This window comes from Molothrus aeneus, chromosome 30 (assembly GCF_037042795.1).
Source record: "Molothrus aeneus isolate 106 chromosome 30, BPBGC_Maene_1.0, whole genome shotgun sequence".
NCBI classification, from domain to species: domain Eukaryota; kingdom Metazoa; phylum Chordata; class Aves; order Passeriformes; family Icteridae; genus Molothrus; species Molothrus aeneus.
The window spans coordinates 2476551-2489312 of record NC_089675.1 but is presented as its reverse complement, the minus strand read 5'-3'; the positions used below and the strand labels follow the sequence as shown (position 1 = coordinate 2489312).

General features: G+C 47.1%; 1 protein-coding gene across 1 annotated transcript; it reads right to left on the bottom strand.

The window, feature by feature from the left end:
- Positions 1 to 1649: 1649 nt before the first annotated feature.
- Positions 1650 to 7399, bottom strand: LOC136567821 (forkhead box protein J1-like). Its single transcript, XM_066567571.1, has 3 exons — positions 6923 to 7399; positions 3642 to 3784; positions 1650 to 2232 (listed from the first exon to the last, which is right to left on the bottom strand). Exons 1-3 carry the CDS (start codon positions 7397 to 7399, stop codon positions 1650 to 1652), a joined length of 1203 nt encoding a protein of 400 aa, XP_066423668.1.
- Between the last annotated feature and the right edge of the window lie 5363 nt (positions 7400 to 12762).

Below are 12762 nucleotides of genomic sequence, written 5' to 3'. Positions count from 1 at the left end.
TCCCAGCCCTGTGTCATTCCTTTGTCACCTCCCGGCCTTGTGTAACCCCTGTGTCACCTGTGAGCCCTGTGTCACCTCTCAGCTGTGTCACCCCTCAGTTCTGTCACCCCTCAGCCCTGTGTCACCCATCTTTCACCCCTCAGTTCTGTCACCCCCCAGCTCTTTGTCACCCCTCAGCCCTGTGTCACCTCTGAGCCTTGTGCCACCCCTCAGTTCTGTGTCACCTCTCACCTCTGTGTCACCTCTCAGCCCTGTGGGACCCCTCAGTCCTGTGTCACCCATTTGTCACCTCTCAGCCCCATGTCACTTCCCAGCCCTGTCACCTCTCAGCCCTTTGTCACCCCTCAGTCCTGTGTCCCCTCTCAGTCCTGTCACCCCTCACCCCTGTGTCGCCCCTGTGTCACCCCTGTGTCACGCCTCAGTTGTGTCACCTCCCAGCCCTGTGTCACTCCTTTGTCACCTCCCAGCCCTGTGTCACCCCTCAGTTCTGTATCACCTGTTTGTCACCTCTGTGCCCTGCATAACCTCTCAGTTCTGTCACCCCTCACCCCTGTGTCACCCCTGTGTCACTTCAGCCCTGTCACCACATCCTGGGTGGTGGCACAGGGACAGTGCCAGCCTTGGGGACATGACACAGGGACAGTGCCAGCCCTGGATGATGGCACAGGGACAGTGCCAGCCCTGAGTGGTGGCACAGGGACAGTGCCAGCCCTGGATGATGGCACAGGGACAGTGCCAGCTCTGGGGGGTAGCACAGGGACAATGCCAGCCCTGGGTGGTGGCACAGGGACAGTGCTAGCCCTGGGTGGTGACACAGGGACAATGCCAGCCCTGGGTGGTGGCACAGGGACAGTGCCAGCCCTGGGTGGTGACACAGGGACAGTGCCAGCCCTGGATGATGGCACAGGGACAGTGCCAGCCTTGGGGAGTGACACAGTGACAGTGCCAGCCCTGGATGATGGCACAGGGACAGTGCCAGCTCTGGGGGGTGGCACAGGGACAGTCTCCAGCCTCCAGGGCAGAGCCAAAGCTGCTGGAGGGAAACCAGAAAGTAAAACTGGAATTCTTTTCTTTCTCTGCTTTGCTTTCTTTATTCTATCTCTTAAAAACTGCCAATAAAATTTTAAAAATTAAAGCCCCCAAATATCTTCAGCATCATTCCTCAAGCAAAAAAGAAAAAACCAGAATAAAAAGCAAAAAAAAGAACAGATACAAAAAAATTCCCTCATCCATAAAACCATCTACACCCACCCCTAAAGCCCCTCCTAAATCAATCAAATTGAATTGGTTTGAATTGAATTGAATCGAATTGAAATGAATCTAATCTAATCTAATCTAATCTAATCTAATCTAATGTAATCTAATCTAATCTAATATTAATCTAATCTAATCTAATCTAATGTAATCTAATCTAATATTAATCTAATCTAATGAATGGAATGGAATGGAATCTAATCTAAAATCTAATCTAATCGAACCTAGTCTAGTCTAGTCTAATCTAATCTAATCTAACAAATATAATCTAATCTAGTCTAGCCTAGTCTAATCTATCTAAGCAATCTAATCTAGATTGTTTCTAGTATAATTAATCAAATCTAATCTAATCTAATTTAATCTAATCTAATTGAATCTAATTTAATCTCCCATCTCTAATAGAGCCGTAAAGGGGCCAGAGAGTCCCAATCCATGAGCTCCCTGCTGGCCTGGAAGTTTCCGGCCTCCTGCTCGTCGGGGATGCAGCTGGGCAGGTTCCCTCTCATCTCCTCGGGCCATGCGGCCTCCAGGAACGCTGTGGCCATCAGGGTTTCATCCAGGCCTGGTTTAGCAGGGCTGGGCTCAGGGAGGGCCTGGGGCCAGCCCTGTGCCCTGCTGGGGTGCAGGGGGAAGGTTCCAGGCTGCCCCAGAGCACAGAATTCCCCCTGCTCCGCGGGGGCATCCAGCAGCGCTTCCCACTCCGTGCTGCTCTTCAGCTCCGTCAGCTCGCCCGGCCCCTCCTGGCACACCTGGGCACCACTGGGCGCCCAGGGCACCTCTGCCCAGGGCTGCTGGCTCTGCTGGGCCTCTCGCTGGCAGCTCTCAAACTCCTCGAACTCGCACAGCAGCTGCTGCAGCTCCGCGCCCACCTCGAGGCCGCCGCGGGGGACGGAGGCGGTGGCGGTGCCGGCGGGGCTGGGGACACGCCGGGGGCCCTGCTGGGCTCTCCTGGAGGCTGGGACAGGATCTGGAAGGGCCCTGTGGGACAGAGCTGTGTCACCATCGTGTTTGGTGAAAAATCCTCTTTGCCCAGGGTGCTTCTCCTGGGAAGCCGAGAAGGCTCAGGGAAAAAGGAAAACAATTCGGGTCTCATTTGCTTCTCCTGTGTTTCGCTGCTTTGGAATGTGGTTGGAGATTGTTCCTCCAACTACATCTGCAAACAGGTGATTGTTTCATTGGTTTCTGCTGTGGACATTGGACACTGTTTACAGGTGATTGTTTCATTGGTTTCTGCTGTGAATTGTTTGGAATTAATGAATTAATGGCGCCAACTGGGGCCAAGACGTGTCGGACTCTGGAAGGAGTCACGAGATTTCATTATTATCTTGTTAAACCTTCTGTCTGTATCCTTTCTCTGTTATTTAGTGGAGTTTAGTATAGCATTCCTTTATATAATATAAAATTATATATAACATAAAATTATATATAACATAAAATTACATATATATAATTGAGGAGAGAAACTTCTGGGCTTTTTTTCCTTTTTTAGGAGACAAAGGATAATTTTGTCACTCTGTCAACAGCGGGGCACATTCCTACACTCCAAAATTTCCCTTGAACTTTGAAACTGAGAGGGTAACCTGAGAGTTGTCTCTGTAACAAGGATTAGCTGCAAGTTGTTAAACCAGTAAAATGAATATGCATGAACCTATTATGAGACCTTATGCATATGTACAACCAAGGGGAGATAAAAAAATATATATATTATAATATATATAATATAAAATTATATATAACAACATAACAATGAGCCTTCTAAGTACATGGAGTCAGATTCATTCCTTCCTGCCATGGGGGATCCCAGAAAATATCACACCTGATAATGACTTTCATTCCTAATAATGACTTTCATTCCTAATAATGACTTTCATTCCTAATAATCACTTTTTTTCTTCTTTCCTTGGTTCAGCTCCAGAGCCCCACTGAGGGGTGTTTTACCAGGAGCAAGGACCTCTTGCCCTAACTAAATTTTTTCTCTGTAAAGAGCTTTGTTATTTTGCCCTTTATTAAAACTTTTCTGTTTCCAACACCGCCACAGAAGCCATCCTGCTGATTTTATCCATCTGAAGTAGCTATCTCAAACATGATACAAATCACCAAAATCTTATAAAATCTAGCTCGAAGAAACCCATATATGAGTGGATTTGGGTTTTTTCCCTCTTGCACCTAGTTTGGTGTACTCTATAGAGTTTTGTTATTTTGTCTTTTATTAAAACTTTTTATTACAACTTTTCTCTTTCCAACACCACCACAAAAGCCATCCTGCTGATTTGAACCATCTGAAATAGCTAAGCTATCTCAAACACGATATAAATCACCAAAATCTTATAAAATCCAGCTCAAAGAAACCCATATAACAGTGGATTTGGTTTTTTTCTGCAAATCACCTGTGCCCTTTGAGGGTGCTGCTCTTGAGCCACTGGGCGTATTGGGGGTGAAGCTTCCAGAAGGCTCCTCTGCCCGGCTCCCCCTTCTCACGGGGCACCTTGACAAAGCGCTTGTTGATGCACAGGTTGTGCCTGATGGAGCTCTGGAGGCAAAAAAAAAAAGGAACAAACTTTTAAAATTTTAACATTTTAATAGTAATAAAATGGTTGTAAAAATAGTAATATAATTAGAGTAAGAGAAACTTGGACAATTAGGATTTAGGACAAGATGAGACAATAAAAACAAAGAGTTGTGGATGGTCTCGGTACCTTTTGCTGGGCAAAATAAGCCCAGAAAACAGAGGATTAACCCTTAAAAGCAACAGCCTGTTGCATATTCATACATCTCATGCATGATGCATAAATTGCATTCAAACACAGGATTCTGTCTGGGCAGTGTCAGCTTCTTCCTCTGAATCCTGAGGTGTCTTCAGCGCTGAGCAAGGCGGGAATGTGAAAAATGCCAATAATTTCTTTTTAAAATTTTCAAAGTTTAATAGTAATGAAATGGTTATAAAAATTGCAATATAATTAGAGTAATAAAAATTTGGAAAATTATGATTAGGACAATATGAGACAATAAAAACAAAGAGTTACAGATGGTCTGGGGACCTCTTTCTGGGCAAAATAAGCCCAAAAAAGGACCCAGGTTAACAGGGGATTAACCCTTAAAAGCAACAGCCTGTTGCATATTCATACACCTCATGAATGATTCATAAATTCCATTCAAACACAGGATTCTGGCTGGGCAGTGTCAGCTTCTTCCTCTGAATCCTGAGGTGTCTTCAGCGGTGAGCAAGGCGGGAATGTGAAAAATGCCAATCATTTCTTTTTAAAATTTTCAAAGTTTAATAGTAATAAAATAGTTATAAAAATAGTAATATAATCAAAGTAATAAAAATTTGGACAATTAGGATTTAGGACGATATAAGACAATAAAATGGACGGGTCAGGTACCTTTTTCTGGGCAAAATAAGCCTGAAAAATGACACACATTAATAGAGGATTAACCCTTAAAAGCAACAGCCTGTTGCATATTCATACATCTCATGAATGATTCATAAATTCCATTCAAACACAGGATTCTGTCTGGGCAGTGTCAGCTTCTTCCTCTTAATCCTGATGGCCAAGGGGGGAAGAACTTGATAAAAAAGCAATAAATTCTCTTTCTCTGAAAGATTTAGGTGTCCTGTGGCTGCTATCTCGGTGGGAGTCCTCCCCAAAAAAAGAATCCTACATAGCATTGTTTCTATTTTAATATTATGCTATAACGTAAACTACATTTAACACACTACTTAAGAAAATTAATACAACACAACTTTCTAACATAACACATATAATATTCATTTGAATATTTGGAAAAAACCAAGCATAAAATGCACATTTTTCACAATATTTAACACACTACTTAAGAAAATTAATACAACACAACTTTCTAACATAACACATAAAATATTCATTTGAATATCTGTGGAAAGCCAATCATAAAATGCACATTTTTCACATCCAGGACTGGGGGCTGTGCAGAGCCCTGTGTGGCCATGGAAGGCTCCAACCATCCTGTCCCAGATTATAAAGCAAATTGAATTCTGTTTTTCATCTGTATGGCAGTTGTCTTCTCCTCAATGGGCAGATTTCCTTATCTCTTTCACACCCACTCCTCCCTCCAGAGGGGACATCTGCTGACAAGGGGCCATTGAATGTCACTGCGTGTCTGATAAGAACTGTTGTCACCATGATATCTTCTGAAAAATCCTCTTTGCCCAGGATTTTTCTCCTGAAAATCTGAGAAGCCTCAGAAAATAATGAAAACAACAATTATCTGATTGCTTTGGAGATCTGGAGATCGTTTACCAACAGGTGCATGTTTGATTGGTTCCATGTGAATTGTTTTAATTTAATGACCAATCACAGCCAGCTGTGTCAGACTCTCTGAGTCAGGAGTTTTTATTATTCATTCTTGTTAAGCCTTCTGATGTATCCTTTCTCTATTTCTTTAGTATAGTTTTAATATAGCATTCTATAATATAATATAATTATAATATAATATAATATGATATGATATGATATGATATGATATATGATATAATATAATATAATATAATATAATATAATATAATATAATATAATATAAATGATATAATAAATATAATTTATATAATATAATAGCATAAATTCTATATAATAAAATATCATGGTATTATGAAATATAATATAATATAATATAATATAATATAATATAATATAATAATAAATCAGCCTTCTGAGAACAAGGAGTCAGATCCTCATCTCTCACCTCGTCCTGGGGACCTCACAAACACCACAAACTACAGCATCCCATTGGGAGATGCTCCACCTAGAGGGAGGAGCCAAGAATTCCTACCCGGATAGAACCTGAGATTTCAAACATTCCTACCTGGATACAATCTGAGATTTCAAACATTCCCACCTGGATACAATCTGATATTTCAAACATGCCTACCTGGATACAATCTGAGACTTCAAACATTCCTACCCAGATATAATCTGGAGATTCTGGAACACCAGCACAGCTTCTCCACTGGATTCCCAGAGGAGCAGCTGCCTCTTCCACTGGATCCTCAGAAGAAGACTCCACCCTTTCCTACAGGATCCCTGCTCCAGCAGAACCACCCCTGACACTGCAGGAGGGCTGCAGCCACAATTCCAACGGGACTGATACCAACAGCCTGACCCACAGGGTGTCAGGTTGGGTTCTGACTCTGGCAGTGTTGTTCTAGTGCACTGCATTGTTTATTTTATCCTTTTATTTTCTTCCCTATTAAAGAACTGTTATTTCCTGTTCCCATATTTTTGCCTGACAGCCCCTTAATTTCAAATTTAAAACAATTCAGAGGGGTGGGGAGGGTTTACATTTTCCATTTCAGGGGTGGGTCCTGCCTTCCTTAGCAGACTCCTGTCTTTCCAAACCAAGACAAACTGTTATTTCCTGCTCACATATTTTTTTGCCTGAGAACCCTTAACTTAAAATTTATAGTAATTTGGAGGGGGGGAGTTTCACATTCTCCATTTCAGGGGAGGCTCCTGCCTTCCTCACCACACACCTGGCTTTCCAAACCAAGACAAACTGTTATTCCTGCTCCCATAGTTTTAATAAAAAATTTATAGCAATTCGGCTGAGGGGAGGGTTTACATTCTCCATTTCAGGGGAGGCTCCTGCCTTCCTCAGCAGGCACTTTCCAAACCCAGACGCCTCCTCCTACCTGCCAGTTGGGGTGGGCACGGCGGAAATAGCAGAAATTATCGCTGATCCACTTGCAGATGGCAGCCAGGGTGAGCTTGGGCTGCTGGCTGGCTTCCATGGCCATGCAGATCAGGGTGGCATAGGAGTAGGGTGGCTTGACGTGGCTGTTTGTCCTGTAGTCGATGTCCCCTGGGGGCCCAGGCGGGGTCACAGCCCCGGGCAGGCTCGTGGTGACCAGGGAGGGCGCGGGCGAGCGCGGGATGTCGATGTAGTGGCAGAGCTCCTCGGAGGTCAGGGGAAAACCCGGGCTCTGGAAGTCCACCAGGCTCACCAGGTTCTCCCAGATGCTGCAGCGGTCCTCGGGGTCCTGGGAGATGGGGGCCAAGCCGAGGTGGGCGCCCGTGAGGTCGGCCAGCCACAGCAGGTCGGGCTGGGCACCGCGCTGCTCCTCCTGGCCGGAGCCCTGAGCTCTGGGCACGGGGCTGGAGCACACCATGGCTCACAGCGCTGGGTGGATGCTGCAGGAGAGTGAAATAAGGGAAAGGGCAGAGTGAAATAAGAGATTTTTTGTCACAGACATCTTTTATGAAAAATCCTTTCTTTAGGATTTTTCCTCCTGAGAAGCTGAGAAGCCTCAGGAACAAAATGAAAACAATGATTATCTGCTGTTGTGGAATGCAACAGGTTGATCTTTGATTGGCACATCTTAGATGTTTGTAATTTATGGCCAATCACAGCCCAGCTGGCTCGGACAGAGAGCCAAACCACAAGCCCTTGTTATTCATTCTTTGCTATTCTATTCTTAGCCAGCCTTCTGATCAAACCTTTTTATTCTATTCATTTAGTATAGTTTTAATGTAATATATATCATAAAATAATAAATCAAATTTTCTGAAACATGGAGTCAGATCCTCATCTCTTCCCCAATCCAAGAGCCCCTGTGAACATGGTCACAATTTTTCATGGCTCACACTGCTGGGTGGATGCTGCAGGAGGAAGAGGCACAGTGGAATAAGAGATTTTTGGAGTTCACTTGTGTGATGGTGTTCACAGGAGTCTTAGGACTCCCCATTTCAGGGGAGGCTCCTCCCTTCCTCAGCACACACCTGATTTTCAAACCAAGACTGGGTTGCTGCTGGGTTTTGGCTGACACGGCTGGGTCCAAGCCCCTCCTGGCTTTGGAGCTGTGGTGCCAAAACTCCAGCACCAGCTGGGGGTGGCTGGGGCAGCTGAGACATAAACTTTAAGGAATTTGGAGATTTTAGAGGAGCTAAGCTTTTAGTTAGAGATAAGCTTTGAGTTAATTGAAATAAATGGGTAGGCCTTGATGAAGTTAAGAGTTAGTAGTTAATTAATAATTGATTGCTTGTCAGCACAATGTTTGGTTAGCTGGGTTTCTAATGAAGAATATAGAAACTGATAAATGGCTTTTAGGAACATCAGACAATTGTAGGGCTGCTCTGTTCTGAAACCAATTGAAGATGGGAATGGGAGTTCTACCAAGGGCTCATTTGTCAGATTTGCATTGAAAGGGTAGAAAGGTCAGAACGAGGAAGACTTCATTTACTTCCTCATTTTGGGACCCCTCCCCGTGAAAGGGACCACTGACCCATTTCAAGGGACAAACTGCACATGCTTAATGGCTTTTGAACTAATTACATTATAGGGCGGGGAATGGGATGTACCAGAGTTATGAATTTGTATTTGTATTTTGGGTATTCAATATTTGTACAGATAAAAAGACTCTGCGATCACCTGTAAATTGCAGTGTGTATTTGGGAGTTATTCCACAATAAACATCCACTTTCTAACTCTAAACTGTTAGAGAGTTTTTGGATATTGGTACTAGATCAATATCCATATTTGGAATGGGATGTACCAAAGTTATCAATATGTGTTTGTATTTTGGGTATTCCATACTTGTATAGATAAAAGGACTCTGTAATCACCTGTAAATTGCAGTGTGTATTTGGGAATTATCCCGCAATAAACATCCACTTTCTAACTCTAAACTGTCAGAGAGTTTTTCTCTGTCACAGTTGGATATCGGCACTAGATCAATATCAATATTTTTTAATAAATCAGTGGAGTCTATTTATTCTGTATATCGCTTCAAGAGGGTTGAAGTTCTGCGAGGTGCAGCTGCTGCCTGACACCCAAACAGGAGTCCCTGGAACACCTGGGGCCTGGCTGGGTGACACCTCTGGGTGTTGGACACGGAGCTGCCTGCCCTGGGGGGTTTTACAGCCCTGAGCCTCGGGAAATTCCCTCTAAGCCCCCTAAACCCACCAGGCTGGCACTGCCCAGCGAGGTTTTGGCAGGAAAGAAATCAGCATCCCCTCCCCGCCCTTAAACAACACAAACCCAGTCCTGCATCCCACCAAGCGAGGTTGTTGCTCACAGGTAGCAGAAAGCTCCAACACCCCAACACATCGCAGGGTCCAACACCTCCACCCTAAAAACCTCATCCATCCCCCTATCCCGTCGCTGCCACCAATTTCCTCCCCTTTGCTGCCATTTGTTTGCCATCTCTCCCATCCCCTGGTCCCCAAAACCAACCCGTAGCAGGGAGTGACCCCAAGCCCAGCGTCCCTCCGAGCGAGCGGCAGCTTCAGCCTGCGGGGAGCGGGGATGCTGCGCTGGTTCCGGCTCCGGGCTGCAAATCCGGGATGTTGGCGTGGCTTTTGGGCCAGCAGAGAGACAGGGAGGGAGGGAGGGAGAGGGAGCGGCCGGAGGGCAGCAGCGGCCGCTGGCCCGGCGGAACCGGGGCGGAACCCGGGGCGCGCGGGGGACGCCGCCGTTTGGGGCGGGCGGCTCGCGGGCGGCTCCCGGGAACGGGCATTCACTCGCCCCGTGGCCAAACGGGCTCTTTGGATACTTGTCAGGCTCAGCGGAGCGGCGGCACCGAGCCCCGGTAGCGGGGGAGCCGCGGCATCCCCGGAGCGCTCCCTCCTCGCCCGTTGCTGCAGCCCCGGGAGAGGCGAGCGAGCCCGGCCCGGGAGGGAGAGCGCGGAGCGTGGAAGGGCAGGAGCGCAGGAGAGACGGGAAACCGCTGCGGGGAAAGGAGGAGGGGAAAGAGCAGCGAGACCGGGAATGGTGCCCGGGGGTGCCGGGGGACCCGCGGTGCCCAGGGCGGGGCAGCGGCAGCGGCAGCGGCCCCGAAGGCGATGTCCTGCTCTGTGTCCTGCTCTGTGTCCTTCCCCGTGTGTGTCCTGTGTCCTGCCCTCTGTCCTGCCCTCTGTCCTGCCCTGTGTCCTGCCCTGTGTGTGTCCAGTGTCCTGCCCTCTGTCCTGCCCTGTGTGTGTCCTGTGTGTGTCAAGTGTCCTGCCCTCTGTCCTGCTCTGTGTCCTGCCCTGTGTCCTGCCCTGTGTCCTGCCCTGTGTGTGTCCAGTGTCCTGCCCTCTGTCCTGCCCTGTGTCCTGCCCTCTGTCCTGCCCTGTGTGTGTCCTGTGTCCTGTCCTCTGTCCTGCTCTCTGCCCTGCCCTCTGTCCTGCCCTGTGCCTTCCCCTCTATCCTGCCCTCTGTATGACCCGTGCCATGTCCTCCCCTGCGTCCTGCCGTGTCCTACCCTGTGTCCTGCCCTTTGTCCCATGACGTGTCCTGCCCTGTGTGTGTCCTACTGTGTGTCCTGCCCTGTGTCCTCCCCTCTGTCCTGCTCTCTGTCTGTCCCGCTCTCTGTCCCACCCTGTGTTGTCCCCTGTGTCCTGCCCCCTTGTCCTGCCCCGTGTCCTGCCCTGTGTCCCGTGCCGTGCCGTGTCCCACCAGGTGTGTGTCCTACCCTGTGTCCTGCCCCTTGTTCTGCCCCGTGTCCTGCACTGTGTCCTCCCCTCTGTCCTGCCCTCTGTGTGTCCTGGTCCCTGTCCTACCCTGTGTGTGTCCTGTGTGTTTAATGTGTCCTGCCCCGTGTCCTGCCTATTTCGTGCCCTCTGTCCTGCCCTCTGTGTGTCCTGGTCCCTGTCCTACCCTGTGTCCTGCCCTGTGTCCTGCCCATTTCGTGCCCTCTGTCCTGCCCCGTGTGTCCTGCCCTGTGTCCTGCTCTGTTGCCATGGCGTGCCCTGCCCTGTGCCCTGCTCCATGTCCTGCCCTCTGTCCCTTGCCGTGTCCTGCCCTGTGTGTGTCCTGCCCTGTATCCTCCCCTCTGTCCTGCCCTGTGTCCCACCCTGTGTCCTGCCCTGTGTCTGTCCTGCCCTCTGTCCTGTCCCCTTGTCCTGCCCCCCAGGAGCACCCTCAGCCCTTTGGCTGCTCCCCGCGCCCCCACCCCGATTCTGGCTCCTCAAGCACCACCCACAGGCCTGAGGTTAAAGCTGGGGGGACGGGGGCGCGAGTAGAACCCCGAATCAAAGGGTTAAAGGGGTGTGCCCTGGTTGAAATCACAAAATCACAGCCAGGGGTTTGTAAGAGAAATCCCCCATTGACCCCTGGGTCACCCTCGAGTTTGAAATTCACTCGAAGGTTTGCAGGAGAAATGTTTAATACTAAAAATCCTCTCGTTTATGGACAGATTCGACACATTCTACTTGATTGGCTGACTAAAAAAAACATCTTTTCACAAACAGTCCTTGAGAAGAGTAGAAAAACAGAATAGGAAAACACCTGATGGAAAGGAAAGGAAAGGAAAGGAAAGGAAAGGAAAGGAAAGGAAAGGAAAGGAAAGGAAAGGAAAGGAAAGGAAAGGAAAGGAAAGGAAAGGAAAGGAAAGGAAAGGAAAGGAAAGGAAAGGAAAGGAAAGGAAAGGAAAGGAAAGGAAAGGAAAGGAAAGGAAAGGAAAGGAAAGGAAAGGAAAGGAAAGGAAAGGAAAGGAAAGGAAAGGAAAGGAAAGGAAAGGAAAGGAAAGGAAAGGAAAGGAAAGGAAAGGAAAGGAAAGGAAAGGAAAGGAAAGGAAAGGAAAGGAAAGGAAAGGAAAGGAAAGGAAAGGAAAGGAAAGGAAAGGAAAGGAAAGGAAAGGAAAGGAAAGAAGGAGCAGCCACACGGGGCCGCTGCGCCTTTGCAGAGGAGGCGAACGCGCCTCGCTCGTCTCGGAATCACCCAACGAGTGCGGCCAAGGTGTCGGGTTGGGGTTGGGGTTCGATGTTTGATCAGGGTTAGGGTTATGGTGAGGGATTGGGTTTGCTCTTGGTTTGGGCTTTTGTTTTCCCTTTAGGGTTATTTGGGTTATTATTCAGGTTTAGGGATTTTGTTTGGATTATTGTTAGCATTGTCTTTAGGATTAAATTTTAGGTAAAACACAGGGATTTCTGGGATTAGGGTTTTTTAGCTTTAAAGGTATGGTTTGGCGTTGGTTTCTGCTTACAGGTTAGTGTTGGGTTAGGGTTTGGGTTAGGATTAGGGGTTGGGGTTGGGTTCAGTGTTTAGTCAGGGTTATGGTTAGAGATTGGTTTGCTTTTGATTTGGGCTTTTGTTTTTGCTTAAGTGTTATTTGGGTTTGGAATAGGATTCAGGTTTAGGGATTTTGTTAGGATTATTGTTAGCATTGTATTTAGGGTTTGATTTTGGGTAAGACTTGGGGGTTTTTTTGATTAGGTTTTTTTTAGCTTTAGAGTTATGGTTTTGGATTTGGTTTTTGCTTATGGGTTAGTGTTGGGTTAGGGTTTGGGTTGGGATTAGTGGTTGGGGTTGGTGTTATGAGTAGGGTTGAGTAGGGTTAGGGTTCAGTGTTTAGTCAGGGTCATGGTTAGGGTTAGGGTAAGGGCTAAGGGTTGGGGTTATTTTTATTGTTAGGGTTAGTGTTCAGTGTTTTAGAGATTGGTTTGCTTTTGATTTGAGCTTTTGTTTTTGCTTAAGTGTTATTTGGGTTTGGCTCAGTACTCAGGTTTAGGGATTTTGTTAGCATTATTGTTAGCATTGTATTTAGGGTTTGAT

Coding starts and splice junctions, on each gene's coding strand:
- LOC136567821 (XM_066567571.1), bottom strand. CDS start 7,399: ATGGTGTGCTCCAGCCCCGTGCCCAGAGCTCAGGGCTCCGGCCAGGAG. Junction 3,785..6,922: donor GTGCCCACCCCAACTGGCAG/GTAGGAGGAGGC, acceptor TTTTGCCTCCAG/AGCTCCATCAGGCACAACCT. Junction 2,233..3,641: donor AGCACCCTCAAAGGGCACAG/GTGATTTGCAGA, acceptor TCTGTCCCACAG/GGCCCTTCCAGATCCTGTCC.